This window comes from Metopolophium dirhodum, chromosome 4 (assembly GCF_019925205.1).
Source record: "Metopolophium dirhodum isolate CAU chromosome 4, ASM1992520v1, whole genome shotgun sequence".
Taxonomy (NCBI): Eukaryota; Metazoa; Arthropoda; class Insecta; order Hemiptera; family Aphididae; genus Metopolophium; species Metopolophium dirhodum.
In genome coordinates this window covers 910319-932048 of record NC_083563.1, presented here as the reverse complement: position 1 = coordinate 932048, position 21730 = coordinate 910319, and the positions used below count along the sequence as shown (strand labels likewise).

The following is a 21730-nucleotide window of genomic DNA, read 5'->3' as shown; positions in this document are numbered from 1 at the left end:
AAAAAGATATATCGCAAAAATATTGATTATATTATCATTTTGGTTTTTTTTCCGTTGCTAGTTAGACATTGGTCACAAACTTGTGATTACTGTGGTATCTAAATTAGCTAATTTATTAATGAAAGCAGCCTGCAGGTGTAATATTTTAAATTTTTTTAATACACTATTTTATACAGCATAATATTATATTATTATATATTGTATACATATTATTATGACTTGACGTAAATATAATATATTTATAAATTGTTGTTTATTTTTGAAGTAAAACTTCTTTACGGTCGGTTACCTTGTACTGTAGGTACAAGACGTGGTACAACGCCGTAAAATTGTAACGAAATTAGCTCATACTAATAATTATTATTATTTTTTATTATTTAATAATTATTGTATTGGAATAGTGACGTGGATCTTCGTTAATTGTTAATATATTAATACGCTATACACTGTAAGATTGCATGTATTATTAATATTATTATCTAATTAGATATTTAATAATTATAAATATATCGTAGAGATTGCGGGTTGTACTATGGTTAAAACTTTATTATAATGCCGAACAGTTTATGTAAGTCGTTGCTGCAAGATTGTTTATTTTTAGAAAAGCACAGATTCACTAAAAACTATAAAAGAAGTTTAACTTCATACGCGCATGCCGATGCCTTCCACATACACACGTTTTTTTTCATTCATAAAAAAATGTTGTTATTATATTATTAAAAACGTTCAGAATATCAGAATTTTGACTGAAGACGTTATCACACGAATTCAAATTGTTCCACGTATATTATCCGAAACAAATAACAACAAATTTAATATAGGTAATTCAAAGTTATTCCAAACCTAAAAAATGATGATAATTTTAAAAGTCGCGGTCATCGTCTTGTGTTTTTTTAACCATGATTAACCGACCAAGTGTTTTACGTGGTTTTCCTATAAAAAATGTACATACGTCACGAGGTTAATTTGTACAACGTCTTTGATATTTTGATAAAAAATAAATTGATTGTTGATACAAACTAGTAAACTACAAAGATACAAAATATGTTTGTGCAACAACCTTAATGACTTACAGTACCTACTTATTTATTAGTTACATTTACATAAAGTAAAATTAAAGCACTGTTGTATTTTTTTTGTTTAAAAATAATTTATATGTTTAAGGTTTTGGTTAACAGTTAATTAGTAATAACAATAAAAATGTCGGATTACGACAGCGATCAAGGGAGTGATCGCGGTGGCAGCGGTAGTGAACCTGAGGTAACAATTATTAACATTAGTCAGAAGTAGAATACACAAATCCAACATTGTATTTTTAGGAAGATTCAAATCCACGATATCGTAAACAGGCTTCAAGTCGTAGTGCAAGTAGAAGCCGTTCTCCAAGTGGATCTGAAGCAGAAGAAAATAACCAGTAATAACTATAGTTTTGTGATAAGCACAGTCAATAGTAAATGCAAATTTGATTATTGTTACAGTGAAGAAGAAGTTGCTGATGAACAAGAACCAGAAGGCGAGGATTTAAATTCAGAAGATGTAAGTTTTGATGTACTTGTTTGTTATTTAAAATAACGCAAACATTATTTTTGTTTGTTAGGAATATGATGAGGAAGAAGATGAAGAAGATGACCGTCCGGGCAAAAAGAAAAAGAAAAATGAACGTTTTGGCGGTTTTATTATTGACGAAGCTGATGTAGACGATGAAGTAGAAGAAGATGATGATTGGGAAGATGGAGCTGGTGAATATGGTATTGTTGCTAATGAAGTTGATGAATTAGGACCAACTGCAAGAGAAATTGAAGGACGCAGACGTGGAACTAATCTTTGGGAGTAAGACTATAGAATTGTATATACTTTATGTTTAGAATATGTCCATGCACAATTTTTTCTCTATTTTGAACCAACCAATGAAGGATCTGTGTTAACATTACTTCCCCGTTGCTTCCTTTGTTTTTGAATAAAAAATTTTAATAACAGTTTATGGCCACTCGATGGAGTTAAAAAATCACTTTAGTATATATGAACAGATTCGTCATTTCAATGAGTGCGCCGGGTGCTAGCCTTGAATTGACACAATATGCAAAATATGGTTAAAAATAAATTATCATTCTAATACTTTTTTAGCACTCAAAATGAAGACGAAATTGAAGAATATTTGCGTAAAAAGTATGCAGATGCTTCAGCTACAATAAAACATTTTGGAGATGCAGGAGAAGAACTAGCTGATGAAATTACACAACAAACTCTTCTACCTGGTGTTAAGTAAGCTTTATATTATACAATAATATACTTTGTATTAGAAATGTATTAAATGTAAACAACTGGTAAAAGGGACCCAAATTTATGGATGATCAAATGTCGTATTGGTGATGAAAAAAATACCGCTTTATTGTTGATGAGGAAGTATATTGCATACCAGTTTACTGAAGATCCGTTGAAAATCAAATCAATAGTTTCACCTGAAGGGGTAAAGGGATACATATACATCGAATCATACAAACAAACCCACGTCAAATCAGCCATTGAAAACGTTAGCAGTCTTAAAATGGGATTTTGGAAACAACAAATGGTTCCTATTAAAGAAATGACTGATGTTTTAAAAGTTGTTAAAGTACAAACAGGCTTAAGATCTAAACAATGGGTTAGATTAAAAAGAGGTGAGCTTATTACCTATAGTTATATACAATAACTTTACTATATCTTTAATAATTCTTACTAACTTATCCATATTCTATAACTGTATTTTTGCAGGTCTGTACAAAGATGACATTGCTCAGGTAGATTACGTAGACTTGGCACAAAACCACGTACATTTGAAACTATTACCAAGGATTGACTATACAAGACCACGTGGCGCTCTCAGGGCATCAATGGTAACCAGTTTTAAAATTTTTAAAATTTAAAATTTGTACTATTTAATATTTATTACTAGGATGCAGAGGCTTTAAAGAGAAAGAAAAAAAGGCGTCCTGCAGCTAAACCATTTGATCCGGAAGCCATCAGAGCTATTGGTGGTGAAGTTACCAGCGATGGAGACTTTTTAATATTCGAAGGAAATCGCTACAGCCGTAAAGGGTTTCTATACAAAAACTTTTACATGAATGCTATAACAGCTGATGGAGTCAAACCTACACTGTCAGAACTTGAAAAATTTGAAGAAGCTCCCGAAGGCATAGACATAGAATTACCAGTTTCAAATAAAGATAATTCGGCAAACAGTCAGTCCTTAAGTTCTGGTGATAATGTAGAAGTGTGTACGGGAGAATTGATAAATTTACAAGGAAAAGTGTTATCTATTGATGGAGATATGGTCACTATTATGCCTAAACATGATGATCTCAAAGTAAGTTGATACTTTATAATGTAAATACAGATTAAATATATCATTGATTCTTTTAGATGCCATTGGAATTTATGGCAAATGAATTGCGGAAATTTTTTAAACAAGGTGACCATGTAAGAGTAGTAGGAGGACGTTATGAGGGTGATACTGGACTCATTGTTCGAGTAGAACAAAATCGAATTGTGTTATTTTCTGACGTCACCATGCACGAACTTGAAGTTTTACCACGTGATTTACAATTGTGTTCGGACATGGCTTCTGGAGTTGATTCACTTGGACAATTCCAATGGGGAGACCTTGTACAATTAGAGTATGTACTGTAATCTTTAAACTAAATTTGACACAATTTATAATTATATTTTTTTTTGGTAGTCCACAAAATGTTGGAGTCATAGTGAGAATTGAGCGTGAAAAAATGCATATTTTAAATATGGCAGGAAAGTTAGTTGAAGCTAAACCACAATCTTTAAATAAAAAAAAAGAGCATAGAAATACCATTGGAGTGGATGCTTTAGGAAGTTCAATACAAAGAAAAGATATCGTTAAAGTTATTGATGGTCCACATACGGTAATTTAAATCAATATTGAATAATCATTGATTGCAATTATGTTAATAATTTATTTATACGATCTAGGGGATGCATGGTGAAATAAAACATCTGTATCGTCATCATGCCTTTTTATATTCCCGTTTAATGACAGATAATGGAGGAATTTTTGTATGTCGATTACGGCACATTGCTCTAGCTGGAAATTCCACTAATAAAGTAATATAGAAGCCAATATTTTTTAATTAAGTACTCATTGATTTTTCACATTTTAGCAAGCCTTAACTGCGCCTCAAAATGGTTTTGCATCTCCTCAAATTACATCTCCTCGTCATACACCGGGTAGTCCGTTTGGTGCTGGTGGAGGTGGCAGTGGGGGAGGTGGTGGTGGTGGCCGTGGCAGTGGCGGAGGAGGATCTGGAGGTAGATTTGGAGGCGTTCGAAGAGACAGAGATTTAATTGGTCAGACAATTAGAATTACGGGTGGCCCTTACAAAGGTGCTGTTGGCATGGTAAAAGACGCGACAGAGTGTACGGCTAGAGTTGAACTTCATTCTTCTTGTCAAACAATATCGGTGGATCGAAGAAATATAACAATTGTTGGACAACCATCTAAGGATGGAAGATTAACATCATCATACTCTAGAACACCAGCTAATGTGATGATGACTCCTGGATATCGGGAAGGAGGCAAGACTCCTATACAAGGTTCAATGACACCCAACTATGAAGTTGGTAACCGTACACCGCACTTTGGAAGCATGACTCCATCACATGATGGTTCTAAAACACCTACTCAAGCTTGGGATCCTGCTGCTGGATATACTCCTGCCCGAGCAACTGACAGTGATTTAGAATATCCAATGGACCCTGGTACTCCCTATGCACAAACTCCAAATACATTATATGGTTCTTCAGATCATTCTTACTCACCATATCAAGCAATATCGCCATCAGGGGGTGGTGGATATAACAGTAAGTTATCAAAATATAATTCTTATTATTACATATTTTTACAATATTTGTATTTTTACATAATAACAGGTAGTAATTCTTATGCAAACACTCCAAGTCCAATCAATACTTCCAGCCCTCGTAGTATATATCACCCAGCCCCATCTCCATCAGGTTCTTATGCAAGTTTAATGACTCCATCATCAGTATCGTCTCCAGGATTAGCTGCTCCTTCTTTGACGTCGTTTGGTAATAAGTTATTTATTGTATACTTTGTAAATATGTTATTAGTAATAATATTTCAATTATAAATAATTTTCTTATTAGCGTGACTTAAAAATAAAAATAAAATGTTAAATAACAGGTTTACCACCAGGATGGCAGACTACAGATATTTTTGTTCGTATTGCCGATTCAGATTTGGCAGGACAAACTGGTATTATAAGAGATGTTAGTGAAGCCACATGCAGTGTTTATTTGCCCGAAGAAGAACGTGTTGTCACTATAGAAAATGATAATTTGGAACCTATTATGCCAAAACCCAGTGATTATGTAAAAGTTTTATGTGGTTCATACAGAGACAGAACAGGAAATATGATGGCAATTGAAGGTAGTGAAGGTGTTGTAGTAATGCCAGATGAAAAAAACCCTATACTTATACCGCTGTTGCATTTGTGCAGAGCAAATTAGTTTATTAAAGATTGGTAACATATATATATTTTTTTTTTATAAGTTATGTGTGGCTTTTAGTACTATATTAGAATACTTAAATCAGAATTTTGAGTACTTATAACAATAAGTTGTGAATTATTTTACTTTAAAAAAAGGCTACCTATTGAATGTACCCATTTAAATTTTTAAATTTTTAACTATTGATATTATTGAACCATATTAATTTTGATAATTATTATTGTAGTACCTATACAACTCATATTTACTTTATAAACTATATGTATTGAAATAATAATAAAAACAATTTTATCTAAATATATATTAATTTATACATTTAATATGGTATAGTTATTATTCACCAGTTTTAAATTTTAATAGTTTCTATTTGCACAATGTATTATAATAAAATTATGGTTAGGATTTGAAGGCAATTTAATTAATAAAAAAAAGGCATTTAAAATGTGATAAAAGGCAAAAAAAAAGTATTTTATTTATATAAAAAAGATAATTACCTACAAAACAAAATAAATAGATTCCAGTTAATTTAACTAGTTTGTATAAAAAAATAATTAACTACCATGTACAAAAACGATAAGTTAACTTGCTGTGACAAATACTTAATCGATATTGTCGATAATAAATCCCATTAAAACTAATTTTAAACATAACATCAACAATGTGTCATCTTCACAAGCTTTTATCGATTAGTTTTGTTAATATGTATAGAAAACTATTAGGTAAATTAATATTTAAACACTTAAAATTAAGAACTAGCAAAAAAAAAAAAAATGGTCTTAGAAAATTAAATGAAACACATTTTAATTTGAAAATTATTTTTCTATTGTTATCAAAAAAAAAGGCATTTGCCTTCAAATCCGAACCCTAATTATAATAAAACCCATCATGCATTCTCCTTTTAGCAACTTGAGTATAAATACCACTTATAACTAACAGCAGTCCAAAGACAATCGTTTCGTACAACATAAATCACTAAATCATAATATGATTATTCTCCCGCTCTCTCCCTCTATTACCTATATGTCCTAACATTCCAGAAATTCTTTGTAAGAAATAATTATCATTCAATCCACATGTTACAATTCAATACTAAAATTAATTATAAAAAAAATTAATTAGTTACAGCACTCTTGATCAAGGTAAGACAATTTAATTGTTTACTAAAAAAATAGATAAAATTAGTACAAAATTGTATTATCTAAAAAAAAAAAAGATATCTTCAAATTAGAAGCAAAGACTAATCTGATAAAAGTTAATTTGGATTTAGTTAAATAAGATTTTATTTTTCTTAAACTGGAGACATTTTATAATTTTCTGCTCTAGAGTTAGAGCTGATAAATAACCTAAAGCAGACTTTCGGCCAAGAGATCTAAACCTAATTGTTTTTAATTTATTAGAACTCAATTCGATAAAATAAAATATTTAAAAGGTACCTACTCCAACTATTGTTGTTCAAAAAATGTATAAATCCCACCATCTTAGTATAATTATATTACCAACATTTTAGTGGTTCTAAACTCGATTAAATTGTTTAAATGCTCATATCCCTTGTTTTAATTATAATATGGGGTATTAACTGAAAGATGGTTATCAAAAAAAAAGTTAGTTCCTATGATCGAAGTTTTAGCATGGACTATATGAAGATATTAGAATAAAATTATATTAAATATTGACATATAGGTAGTCTGCTTTTACTAACTACAGGTAGTATGAGAGCACACTAATTACCTCGCAAATATAGGTAAGTGATGTTTATTCACTCGAACTGCCTCCTAAGCATACCTAAATTATTATATCGATTTCCACAATGTTCAGAAATATTATTTTTATGACATCATACATTACAGTATTTTTGAGAGATTAATTTTCCAAATGTAATAATTGAAAAGTTAAAAATTAACTGATATTTACTAGTTGCTTTTACCTGTTTAGGCCCATTTTTATTATACATAATTTTTTTATAGTAATATTAGTTCTTATGGACATTATTATTTACTATTACTTGTATAGTACTTTTTAAACTAGTATCATCCATTGTTTGAAACTGGATGATAAAAACTATTTTAATTGTAAAATCAATACATTATAAAATATTGCATTTCTTATCGCACATACAGTTCGGTATCAGAGTTTGTGCTTCTTCTCATTATATTTGCATGAGCTTTATAAGTGGAAGAAAACAGGAATTTAATATTTTAGATTTTTCTCTTACTATATATAGGCAGAGCTTAGGTACGAAAAAAAAGTTCTTGCGTATTAATATATAGATATTTATCATTATTTATTACTTAAATTTCTAATGGTAAAACATATATTTATTTATTATAGTTATAAACTTATATTCAAATAAACATTTGTGTAGAATAGGCCATGACTAAATATATATATTTAGCCATGGTATAGGCCTATTGATTTCTTAGGTATTAATTACATCACTCACATTATTTATAACAATCGAATGACTTATTATTAAATTAACTACATTTTTCCATAATATTGGGGCGGACTTATATCCATCTGGATAAACCGATTCCATTTATCATGCACTTTCACAACTTGTAAAAGTTGACAAAACATGAAATATGTTAATATTTAACATATTAAATATTTAGTTTATTAAATCAATGATATTAATCATTTATTTAACATTAATATGTTTTTGATGTGGATACTAATATTTTTTCTACGAGGCCAGATTAACATTAAATACAAAATCTCAAAAACTACTTGACCTATGAAGCCTTAATTTGGTAGGTAAGTAATTGATAGGAGAGTAGGAGATGTAAAAACGCTAAGAACAGATTTTTAAAATTCAACCCCTAAATGTATAAAATAGGGGCATGTATGGTGATATCTTTGGAAGTTTTACAAAACCAATTAGCCAAAGTGTTATTTCAAATGCAAGTGTTCGTTGTGTAGATGAGCAATTTAATGATAAAAGTTCAAAATTTCATATAGGTAATTAATTAATGAAATAGAAATTATAATATAGTATATACCAGTAGGTACGTAAACATCTAGGGTAACTATTTTTTTATTTTGGAAGGTTTTCATTGCCATACTTATTAACTGTTTAACTCATTAACAAAAACATATTAACTAAACATAGATTTTCCTTGAAGAGAAATAATATTGAGAAGCGTGCTACTGGCCCTGGGATGGTTTTTTTTCATCTTTGTCTTTTTAATAATTATTATTTTTTGTCAGGACCAGCGGTAATGTAAGGGCCCCACAATTTGTAACGCTGGCCCCGTTGTTTTTACTAACAATAGATAATGCTAATTTATTTTTCTAAAACTTAGAGATCAAAAATTACAAAAATTGCAAAATTATTTCAATTTAGAATTTCATAAAAAAATTTCTATTAATATCTGTTTTGAAAATTTAATTTTTACTAGCATTTTAAATTAGACATATGATATTTACTCGTAAATTAACAAATTCTCATACAACGGTTTTCTTATTTTGAACGTTATTTAAAAACTATTAACCATAGGTAATTGAAATTTTCATAAAATGTTTATTTTGTAATTTTCAAAGTGATTTTATACGTTTTGAGTTATTTATAAACATTTGAAATTTATCAGTTTTTAATTCTATAAATGTCAATAAAAGTTTATTTGTTGAGTCAAAAAGCTTTTTAATGTAATACAAGATTCCTTGTAAGTTGTTATAATAGCAGTTGATAAATATTAAAGATCCATAGTCACAATTTTTTTTTTTATAAGTTCTTAAAGTTCAAATTTTATCAAAATATCGAACATTTTAAAAATATTTGTAGTTAAAAAATTATAAATGTTTAATTTTATAGCGAAGGTTTGAACATTTTTCAAATAAGGATTCTCATATTTGATACTGTAACCAAAAAATCTAAAATTACTTAAGTACTAATTAAATTTTTTTTTAGGTGTTCGATATTGATATGTACTAAGGTTAGGTAGTTGTGCCACTGCATAAAAAAGTGAAAAAAATGTTCCATAATTGTTTTTGTAAATAAGAATTTATTCTTTTCAGTCAATAAATATATAAATTAAATAAACTTTATACAATAAATAAATGTCTTAACATAATTAATTCATTTTGCACATCCATTAGTCATAAACCCATAACATTTAATTTATACAACATATAAAACTGAATAACGTTTATTTATAGTATAATACATAATTTAATAATAATACAACACTTATATACTTAGTTATAACTCAATATTCACGTATTACAAAATGCTAGTTAATAATAAATCAAATACTAACTAATGTAAAAAAAATAATATTTTTACTTAAAATAAAATATTCTAAACAATCTAAGATAAATAATTAACACTTGTTATTTAAAAAAAAAAAAAATGTTTCTAACAGTATCTTAAAAAGTCAATACTTACATCACAGACTAAATGAAAATAATCATAGATAATATAAGATAATATAATATATTATCTATGAAAATAATCTGTGCTTATATCAAAAATAATAAATAATAATAACTAATAGTTACAAAATCTGAATTTACAATCAACTAAAATAATTATATTCTTTTGGTTATTCCCATTATTCATTGGTCAGTAAAAGTTAATTATTGCAACAAAGTAGATATTATAACTCATTTTTAACTAAATAAATAACTACATAACTACAATATAAAAATATGGCTTCATTTTAAAAAGTTAAATATGACTACACTACTACAATTTTGAGTTTAGATCACGTCAAAAGGTTAAAATTAAAAAATCAAGTGACTTAAATATCACATACAAATATTTAAATTTTATTGGACTTACTTTCTTGTTAAAAAAAAGAATAAAATATTAACAATAAAATTAATTAATCTTGATGGACTGTTGTGCACGCTCAATATATAAATTTAACAATTTGAGCTTTGCACCATTTAGACTTGATATATGAGGTGTAAATTCTTGAGAACCAAATGCTTTATATAATGAGACCATGCAATACACAGCTGACTTTCGGACTGCACTATCAGGATTATCATAGCTTTGCAATAGACCAGACATAATTTCTTTTATTTGATCAGTTACAGGTGGACTACCACAAATATCAATAAGTTTTGTCATCATTCTAATTGCAATCAAATTGACTGGAAATTCTTTTGCTAATATCAATGGTGTTATTATTTGCACAACTGTTTCATGGTGTAAAGATACACTCAAGGCAATTAAACATTCTTCTGCAACTTTAACAATAGGTTTATATGAATCACAACACATATTTATTACTTTTAATATAATCAATTCAGTGTAGTTGTGAAAATAGCTTGCTAATTCTGACTTTTTAACTAAATATATAATCAAAGTTATTGTATGTTCTCGTACTATTGGTTCAATGTCCATTAATAACTTTAAAATAACATTTATCATTTTTTCGAAATTTTTTTTAAGTTCATCAACAGAACAAACATCTTTTATTAGTTCTTTTAAGTGAATCAAAATTGGTTGTTTATGACCAATTTGCAGAGTATCTTTATCAAGATCGTCAAGTAATTGTATAATCCCATCTACTGTGGTATGACCATTATCGAAACCATTTAAATTTTGACTATTAGTTTCAGTATGTATAGATAATTGATTTGTTCTAGATTCACTAGAAGCAGCATTTATCTCCTCAGGATAATGACATCTTAAACGACACTTTTGAACTTTATCAGAAGATTGTTCAAATGACTTATGTATTTTTGCCAAATTAAAAGTATCAATGGTGTCAGGTTGTAAAGGTGGCGAAGCAAGATTTGTTGGTACCCGACTGTTGTGATAATTAAGAGACATTAATTGATCAACACTACTTCTTCTTACTCTAATTTTCAAGAGTCTAGAAAATACTTCTTGATACTCTTCTGGTAACTGGGATAACCGCAATGTGATTTGAGATGCATTTAAACTATACAAAGCTAGTATAGCTTCCTGAGATGCACGTCTTAATTCAGCGCCTTGTTTTATATTATTATTACACATAGTCCACCCAATCATTTTTATCAATGCTAAAGTAGCATAATCTTTTTTACCATTTACAACAGAAATAAAGATTGACCCTGAGTCTGCACTAACAGCTAATTGTGAAATGTAACTCATGGCAAATATTTTAATTTTAACATTAGGTGTCTGTGTAGGGTCTGTGAGAAATTTAAACACAGCAGTTAGCTGAAGATCAAAAGGAAAAGATAATCTTATAATTTCCAATGTTTTCATTATTTTTGAGTGTACAGAACCAAGTATATCAGAGCCACCTTTAATGAATAACTTTACTAAAAGTGTATATAGCCAATATTCTAAATATTGACTATGGGTAACAATTAACTCATTAAGTACATCCAAAAAGAGAGTTATGACTTTTGTTTGAGAATCCATAAATATTTTAGTAAATAACTCTGTTACCTTCATTAGTAATAATTCATCCAAAATATTTCCTTGTTGAAAATATTTTAGTAAGCTTATCAAGCCTTCCTTGCGATTATTCCAGTATGAACTTTCACAGTTTGATATTATATCTTCAATATTCAAACATTTTAAACTTGAGTTTTTCCAAATTTCTTTATGTAGGCCACATACTGAACCATTTAAGTAAAATGAATCTGAAAATCGTTTGTGAGAATCAACAATAGATGTCTCGCTTTCATCACTATAATCATTAAATAATCCTCCCAATACTTTTCTCGGAGACTTATAATAATTTTTGTTACTCAAAGCATCAATAATAGCAGACTTAGATTCTTGACTCTGTGTTGATATTGTTTGTGTCCTTATTGGTCTAGGTGTAAACAAAGTAGGTGATTCTTTACTATTCATAATATGCATTCCATTAATATTAAGCCTATTAGGACTAACTTCTCTACTAGTATCTCGAGATCTGGGTATACCAGAAGCAGCTCTATTAGATTTTGTTTGGGCAAAATTTAATTTTGAAGATGGTGATCCAGAACGACTAGCCGGTTGAGATAATGATACTCGAACTCTTGATCTTCTATCTGTGTCTGTTTGGTGTATATCTTCTTTAGTCTTCTTGGTAACAGATTGAATAGGGTTGAACTTTTGTCTAGAAAGTGAAGCATATTCAGTACGAGCATTTGACCTTTTAGCAGCTTGCAAGTCTATGGCACTTCTTGATCTTACAGAAATATTACTGTGTGAAGAGACAAGACGATGAGAAGACAACTTCGTGCTTTCAGCTATTACAGATTTTGATAAACACAAGTTGGATCCAGAATTAGTAAGCAATATTTTACGATATGCTGGCTCTAACTTATTTAATAATATTTCTCCATGTTCAGGAAAAATTTCACAAAACCCCCAATAAGCTTTTCGAGACAACGCCCGAGCATTTGAATCAGCATCTGCAATACCCTTTTTAATGCAATCCTGTAGTATTGTTAAGTGTCTTTCTATTGCTTGAGTTGGCCATGTACGCAGAATTTGATCAAAAAATTCACAACATGCACGACGAATATCTTTTGACTTTGATCCCAAACTATTTGAAAGAATAGGTATAATACGAGGAGCATGTGTATATTCTAGAATAAATCTTATAGCAACTAATCCAGATGAAGCAGTGACTTTTGCTGAATTTTGTATAAGATCAATTAAATTTCCAAAAATAGACTCTGAAAAGTGATTAAATTTCATTCCCAAACGTTGGGCTAAAAATGCTATAGTGATACACGTTTCTCTAATAACCTGGGATCGCAAATCTTTGATAGATATTTGAAAAGAATGTTCTAAGTACCTCAAATTATTATAAAACTCTTCATATTTTGTTGCTCCAATTAATACAAGTGATCTAATCTTCTTTAATGACTCCACACGTTTATTCCATTGTTCATTACTATCTTGAATAGACCCATGTATTTTTTTCATAGTATCATCTAAATCTCGTACACTATAAATTTGTAATGTAGGAACGTCTTCAAACGCCCGAATAAAAGTATCTTCATCAACTCCACCGGCTTGTGAAGCAGATATTGTTGATGAAGATGTAGGTTTTCGTACAGAATCAACCTGTTGTAATGGTGTTGTAAAATTTGATTTTGTAGGTAAAAATAAACTTGGTCTTTTAATACTACCAATGACATATTTTGGTGCAAATGTGCAAGCACGATCTGTCTCATCGTCGTTAGTTAAGCTAAGCCCAACAAAAGCAGTTGGTAATAAACTTCCCGTTGCTTTAGCTTCATCAAATTTATTCATTAAGTCTGTCATTTTGCTTTGAGGAATTACATATTTTTTTTGAATATCAACACGTAACTTTTCCCCGACATGTTTATACAAATCAACTAGGGTTTCAAATGCTTTTTGTCTCACTTGAACATTAGGATCACTTAAAAGTTTTATAATCATAGGTATAATTTTTGATACTGAAATACAATTTGCACCAAATTCTTCAATAGTTAACAATAATAATTTCATAGATCCTTCTTTAACATTACTATTTTTGTGATAAAAAGCATTTACCGATATTTTGTCAAATAATGCCTGAGGGCTTATAGTATTACATTCCATTAATTTCATTATAAGAAAAAGTGTTTTAACTTTAATTGGTTCTTTACTATCACCAATTCGATCAACAGCTAGGGGTAGTATGGTAGAAATATAAGGTCTAAAATCTAATTTCATTCTGTTTATCAATAATGTGATTATTTCAATCCCATACAAAGTAACTTTGGGATTGCTATTTAGTAACCATTGAATAATACCATCAATAAACATTCCAATATCTGAGCATTCAATTGAATTACTAGGTTCTTCTAAATAAGTAAATAATTTACAACCAACAGTTACCTTCATTCGAATATCAGAAGTCGATAATAGAGGAATAAAACCATCTAAATCATGTGGTAGCCCAGCAGCCATTTTCTTGTTCGATGAATACGTCAGTGGGAGGTTGTGTATAATACTGTATTATATTATTAATGTCCTGCAACAATTCAAAATTATAATTTTATAAAATTCTCCTATCAAAAATAAATAAAATAGGTACTGGTATCTAAGTTGAAGTTTTTAATAAGTTTCAAGAACAAAAATATTTTGAGATGTAATTAAAATAAATTATTACTCCAAGTAACCTACCTATAATACCTATATAAGATTTTAATTTAGAACCAACGTAATATTATAATATTACAAGTCTTCCATTAATAGACTTTTTTCAGCATTGGTGCCTAACTAGATAGATTGAACTTTTTCTGAACTTTTTTTCTCCAAATAATTGATTTGGACTTTTTTTATAGAATTCAACAATATTATTTTAAATTTTATTATAAAACAAAATATGGCCAATTATAAATTTCAATATTCATTGAAGTTTATGGAATCAATTATAATATTATAGGTATATCACATTATATTTTATCAATTCAAATCGATTATAATCATAATATGAGGTAGGCACCATCACAGATACATATAATAAGTAATACCTAACTTACGTAATTATATATATTATAGCTATGGGCAACAATTACAATTTTAAAATTGAATTTGAACTATATAGGTAGGTTAGTTAATAATTTGTCAATTTGTAAATTAATTAATTAATAAATGATTTAATGATCCATGACAATATATCTTGTCATCATAATGGATAAATGTAATCTACATAGGTACCTACTTTACATTCGTTGGCGCTCTGAAAAACCAATAAAGATATTGATGTAAGACGTCATGTTGTTCATACATTATAAAAATATCTATAAACAATTGATCTTCAATCTTCTGGTGGAAGTATTAGACAAATGTACAGAGTATTAGAGAATTGGACATTTTAGTTTTCGTCCGATCGCGGATCGACGCACGGAATACAGATTAGACGAATAACGGAAACTTCCTAGTCATTACTAAGTCAATACTCATGTTTTATACCTATATAACCACAGGATATAATAATATCACAACCTATGACGATAACCACTTTAATCACTACGACTGATGGATAATATTTTATTACAATAAATTCATAATGGAAAGCCGCGGTTCTCTAATCTTTATTCTTTTCACACTAAAATAGACTTTCTATGTATTCCCATTTCCCAGTGTGTACCCATTCGACAATACGTTATATCCGGCAAACCTAAAGTCCTGTCACAAATCCCATCGATTATTTGATTGTACTGTGCGGGACACTTAAAAGTTTGTATACATAATATTACATATTAATGTATTATAAATGCTATTCGGACAATAATTAATATGTCGATGAGTTTCCGAAGAATGATGACGATTTACGATGATCATTATGGACGTACCGCGTCACACACTCACACTCCACAAGACACAACCGCAGTAGCACAATATTGTTGTATAGCACGTCCGGCCACCGAGTCCGACTGCTGCCGGCTTTGGCGAAATAACCGCTAACCAACACACCTGTCAAAATGACAAAATAAACGGGTACCCGTGGGCAGTGATCACGTGACATCTATTTCAATATGCCCAACCAGGCTGATGCTATACAACGCATTTGAGTATTTCTGAAAAATACAAATCGTTATTATTAACCTATAGGTATATTTTGTTAGTTTGTTGTTGTTTCGCTGTTTCGAGTCTATCGTTATATTTTGTTGTGCTTAGCGCTTACTGCTATAAGTTTATAATTTATAATCGTGTTATTTGTGAGAGCGATCGCCTACTTCAGAAATGTCAGAAAGCGATTCGGGGAGTGATCACGAAGTAATAATACTAATAGATGCTTGAAAAAAATACGTTAGTAAATACTGAATATCCTATTGCTACTGTCTTGTGGCGTTTGCTTTTAGGGAAATCGACGATATCGTGATAGAAGTCACAGTTCAAGTAGAAGCCATTCGCCATGTGGATCTGAGGCTGAAGAAAATAATCAGTAATAACGAAAATGTTGCGGAAAGCACAGTCAATATTAAATGCAAATGTTGATTAATGTTACAGGGAAGAAGTTGCTGATGAACAAGAACCAGAAGGCGAGAATGGAAATTCTGATGATGTAAGTTCTTAACTCTGATGTAATGGTTTGGTGTGATTATTACTGTTGTTTGTAAGGAGTATGATGAAGAAGATGACCGTCCGTCCAAAAAAAAAAAGAAAAATGAACGCTTTGGTGGTTTTATCATTGATGAAGCTGATGTGGATGATGAAATAGAAGAAGATGATGATTGGGAAGATGGAGCGGGCGAATATGGCATTGTTGCTAATGAGATTGATGAATTAGGACCAACTGCAAGAGAAATTGAAGGACGCAGACGTGGAACTAACCTTTGGGAGTAAGACTTAGTACATAATAATTATGAATATTTTTTGATTAGAATAGGTTTATTCAAGGACCACTGTGCACATCATAAATATCTAATCATTCTTATATATTTTTTAGCACTCAAGATGAAGAGGAAATTGAAGAATACTTGCGTAATAGATATGCAGATTCTTCAACTACAATAAAACAATTTGGAGATGCTGGAGATGAACTATCAGATGAAATTATGCAACAAACTCTTTTACCTGGTGTAAAGTAAGATTTATACTATACTCATGGCCGGCATTACTTAATATGTTATATTTATGAGGGGTCGTGGTTAATGAAATTGATGACTCCAAATCATCCAAATATATCCCTAAAAATATATTCTAGTTACACTCAAAATATTGAGATTTTTTTTCTACAGTACCATACTATTTCTATTTTGATTTTACATGGATATCATAAAGCAATAACCATTGTTTTAAGTTATAACAAATAAGTACGTAAGTTTTTCATTGGATATTCAGTTGGGTCGTACTAAGAGGGTTATTTGCTATTCCAAGACTAATATCTTTTGCTTTAATAAGATTACCACCATATATTTTATGTTTATGACAATAGTTTAACTAATAATTAATTTATTTTATTTTAAATAAATATTTTTTTTTTTCCAAATGGGTATACAGATTTATAATTGTTATTATTTTATAAATTACGTAGTTAAACTTTTAAAGTTTTAACTATCCATAATGTGGCATTAAAAACGCAAAAAAAAGATGTTAAAACACATGTTGTGGAAAAATAAATTTTTGAAATTTTTGCTTGGGAACTATAATATTTCTAGAATTGTTCCAATATTAGTTAGTTCTGTTTTTACCAAAAACTTATTAATGTTATTACACACCAAATGATAAAAATAAGGCCAAAAGGTCAATTTTGGGTTACTTTAATATGCAGATGTTAGGTGAAAATATGATGCGAGAAAAGTTGTCCAATGCAAAACAGTTTTTGCTATGTAGTACATTTTGTAAGACAGAGACAACACATGTGAGTGTGACGTCCTCTTAAGTTTTAGGTGATTTATTATTCATAACATAAAAAGTAATTACGATAGATAAATTCTGATTTCACCAAAATATTTAGCATAAAAATACTAAACTCAAAAACACAATTTTTATAAAAATCAAGCATTTTGAAGTTTTTTGGCCATAACTTCCAAATAATGATTGAGCGACTTTTTTTGAAATTACAATAAATATGCTGTACGACATTCATTAAATGTCTGTGATGGCTGGGACATAGCGAAAAAAATCATTACATTGATGCATTGAGCTTAGAATTTAACATATTTTTCCAACTTCTGATTAAAGGGACCCAAATTTATGGATGGTCAAATGTCGTATTGGTGATGAAAAAAATACTGCTATACTTTTAATGCGAAAATTTATTGCATACCAGTTTACCGACGATCCATTGAAAATCAAATCTATTATTTCTCCTGAAGGTGTTAAGGGGTATATATACGTTGAATCGTATAAACAAACTCATGTGAAATCAGCCATTGAAAATGTAAGCAGTCTTAAATATGGATTTTGGAAACAACAAATGGTTCCTATCAAAGAAATGACTGATGTTTTAAAAGTCGTTAAAGTACAAACAGGTTTGAAATCTAAACAATGGGTTCGATTAAAAAAAGGTTAATTTTTTCAATACCTATTATTGTATTTTAAATAATTTGAAAATATCTAAAACTGTATTTTTGAAGGTTTATACAAAGATGATATTGCTCAAATAGATTATGTGGACTTGGCACAAAATCAAGTACATTTGAAATTATTACCAAGGATTGATTATACTAGACTACGTGGCGCTCTCAGAGTATCGATGGTAAGCAGTTTATAATTCTTATAATTGTTATTATTTAATATATAATTACTAGGATCCAGAAGCTTTGAAAAGAAAGAAAAAGAGGCGTGTATCAGCTAAACCGTTTGATCTAGAAGCTATTAAAGCTATTGGCGGTGAAGTTACCAGTGATGGTGATTTTTTAATATTTGAAGGAAATCGATACAGCCATAAAGGATTTTTATACAAAAACTTTTACATGAATGCAATAATGACCGAAGGAGTCAAACCTACACTGTTAGAACTTGAAAAATTTGAAGATGTTCCTGAAGGCTTGAACATAGAATTAACATTATCGAATAAAGACAATTTAGCAAACAGTCAGATCTTATGTTCTGGTGATAATGTAGAAGTATGTGCTGGAGAGTTAATTAATTTACAGGGAAAAGTATTATCTACTGATGGTGACACAGTTTTGATTATGCCAAAACATGAAAATCTTAATGTGAGTAACAGTTGGAATATATTATTGTATTAGGTATTAAGGGTGAAAATTTTGCAATTCGCAGATCACATTTAACTCTGTTAGTCTAAAAATCAGAGTGAATTTACCTCTTATAAAATTTAAAGGTAAGATTGTTATCTAGGGTATCTCATACGCTTTTTGTTATATTTTAATTTTAAAGCGATATCTGAGTATTTTAAAATTGTAAATAGTTTGTATATCTTAAAATACTCATATCTCGCTTTAAAATTGAAATATAACAAATAGCCTATGAGATGTATTATATAATAATCTTATGTTTAAATTTTATTATAGGTAAATTTACTCTAATTTTTAAACTAACCGAGTTAAACGTGATCTGCTCAGCATACAATTTGATATGTTACACACTTATTGTAAGACGGAGACAACAATATATTATAACATATAACATTATTATATGTCATAACATTACAACCCGGTAGTTATTTGATGCTATGGAAATTTATTTATTTATTTTATTTGTTAATTAAAGTGATTTTGTTTATAATAAACAAAAATAAACACACATAGTAACTCAAAATGCTAAATTTTTAAATTTTCAATCCTTAGCAATAAAATAAAATATTTTTTTTTCACGGCGCTTTTGAAAACTACTGGGAGTTTTAAATTTTGACCGCCCCCTCCTACCCGTTCTATGCACCGACTAGATTCACTTTCCCATCAAACAAGATACTGAAGAGAAAATTTGAACCATTTTTACTGCTCCAAAAGGTAATGACTAAAGACACAAAAAAAAAATTTAAGAAAAACACAACATTGACCATTGTAAACCCAATACATTCATACTCCGCTTAGAATCTAAAATGACCATACTGTAGCATGTTCAAATTTTTATAGTTGTGTAAATATAATTATAATTTATTATTTTAGATGCCATTAGAATTCATGTTTAACGAATTGCGCAAGTATTTTAAACAAGGTGACCATGTAAAAGTAGTAGGAGGACGTTATGAGGGTGATACAGGACTCATTGTTCGAGTAGAACAAAATCGAGTTGTGTTATTTTCTGATGTCACCATGCACGAACTTGAAGTTTTGCCTCGTGATTTACAATTGTGTACAGATACGGCTTCTGGAGTTGATTCTCTTGGACAATTCCAATGGGGAGACCTTGTTCAAATAGAGTAAGTATTGTAATTTGTAATACTGATTTGACACAATTTATATTTATTTTTTTTTTGATAGCCCACAAAATGTTGGAGTAATAGTGAGAATAGAGCGTGAAAAAATGCAAATTTTAAATATGGCAGGAAAATTGGTTGAAGCTAAACCACAATCTTTAAATAAAAAAAAACAGCATAGAAATACAGTTGGAGTTGATGGTTTGGGAAGTTCAGTACAAAGAAATGAAATTGTGAAAGTTATTGATGGCCCACACACGGTACTTTTCTCTAATATTTATTGTAGAATGTATATTTTAAATCTGCAATTATAGTTACTATCTACTATTATTACTATAGTATTCGGCTAATATATTTCTATAATCTAGGGTCTGCATGGTGTAATCAAACATTTATATCGACACTTTGCTTTTTTGTATTCCCGTTTAATGACAGATAATGGTGGAATTTTTGTTTGTCGTTTAAGACATATTGCCATTGCTGGAAATTCAAAGAACCGAGTAATATAGCGTATATTAGAATATTTATTTGTAAATTAATTTTAATATCATTGGTTTTTAACAATTTAGCAAACTAAGATTTTAACACAAAATGGATTTTCATCTCCACAATCGATGTCTCCATGGCGTAGTACTTTTGGTCAACTGGGTGTTAAAGAAGGTGTAGGTATAGGAAAAGAAACTTTTGTAGGAACTGGAGGTAGATTTGGTGGTGTTCAAAGAGATGTAGGGTTAATTGGTCAGACAATTAGAATTATTGTCGGCCCTTACAAAGGTGATGTTGGCATTGTAAAAGATGCAACAGAATGTACAGCCAGAGTTGAACTTCATTCTTCTTGTCAAACAATATCGGTGGATCGAAGAAATATAACAATTGTTCTACAAAAATCTAAGGATGGAAGATTAACATCATCGTACTCAAGAACACCAGTTAACGCTTTAACAACTCCTGGTTATCGTGAGGGAAGTTTGCCTCCTGTGCAAGGTTCAATAACACCTAACTATGAAATTGGTAACCGTACACCAAACTTTGGAAGTACTACTCCTTCACACGATGGTTCAAAAACACCCACCCACGCTTGGGATCCAGCTTCTGGGTATCCTTTTGCCAGAGTAACTGATGAAGATTTAGAATATCCATTGGGTTCTGATACTTCTTATGGACAGTCACCAAGTACATTGTATGGTTCTTCAGTTCATTCTTACTCGCCATATCAAGAAATAACGCCATCTGGTTGTAACAGTAGTATGTCATAATTAAATGATTATTACCTTGTGTAAATGTTAAATATTGATTTCATGTTATTATTATAGGTACTAGTTCTTATATAAATACTCCAAGTCCAATTGATACAGATAGCCCTCGCAGTCTACAGTTCTATCCAACATCATCACCAATAGCAGATGGTCATCTTAAAGACAACATTTCTAAATCATAACTTATTTATTATACTGATCAAAAATAAAAGT

General features: G+C 29.7%; 3 protein-coding genes across 4 annotated transcripts; 2 read left to right on the top strand and 1 right to left on the bottom strand.

Moving 5' to 3' along the window:
• Positions 1 to 1017: 1017 nt before the first annotated feature.
• Positions 1018 to 5855, top strand: LOC132943242 (transcription elongation factor SPT5-like). The gene is made up of 14 exons (XM_061012134.1): positions 1018 to 1260; positions 1320 to 1414; positions 1479 to 1536; positions 1598 to 1830; positions 2125 to 2262; positions 2332 to 2657; positions 2752 to 2873; positions 2933 to 3343; positions 3400 to 3653; positions 3716 to 3911; positions 3979 to 4110; positions 4167 to 4866; positions 4936 to 5094; positions 5210 to 5855. Exons 1-14 carry the CDS (start codon positions 1201 to 1203, stop codon positions 5533 to 5535), a joined length of 3210 nt encoding a protein of 1069 aa, XP_060868117.1. The 5' UTR covers positions 1018 to 1200; the 3' UTR covers positions 5536 to 5855.
• Positions 5856 to 10346: 4491 nt separating this feature from the next.
• LOC132943494 (CLIP-associating protein 1-like) lies at positions 10347 to 15858 on the bottom strand. 2 transcript variants are annotated; one of them, XM_061012511.1, is made up of 2 exons: positions 15784 to 15858; positions 10347 to 14456 (listed from the first exon to the last, which is right to left on the bottom strand). In XM_061012511.1, exon 2 carries the CDS (start codon positions 14390 to 14392, stop codon positions 10355 to 10357), a length of 4038 nt encoding a protein of 1345 aa, XP_060868494.1. In that variant the 5' UTR covers positions 14393 to 14456; positions 15784 to 15858; the 3' UTR covers positions 10347 to 10354. The 2 variants fall into 2 exon arrangements, with proteins under 2 accessions (XP_060868494.1, XP_060868493.1); XM_061012510.1 differs by lacking the exon at positions 15784 to 15858 and adding an exon at positions 15150 to 15466.
• LOC132943495 (transcription elongation factor SPT5-like) lies at positions 15817 to 21724 on the top strand. Its single transcript, XM_061012512.1, has 13 exons — positions 15817 to 16207; positions 16294 to 16376; positions 16442 to 16496; positions 16553 to 16773; positions 16881 to 17018; positions 18119 to 18444; positions 18514 to 18635; positions 18688 to 19098; positions 20011 to 20264; positions 20326 to 20521; positions 20630 to 20761; positions 20831 to 21506; positions 21575 to 21724. The coding sequence occupies exons 1-13, from the start codon at positions 16175 to 16177 to the stop codon at positions 21697 to 21699; spliced, it is 2772 nt and encodes a 923-aa protein (XP_060868495.1). The 5' UTR covers positions 15817 to 16174; the 3' UTR covers positions 21700 to 21724.
• The last annotated feature ends 6 nt before the right edge of the window (positions 21725 to 21730 follow it).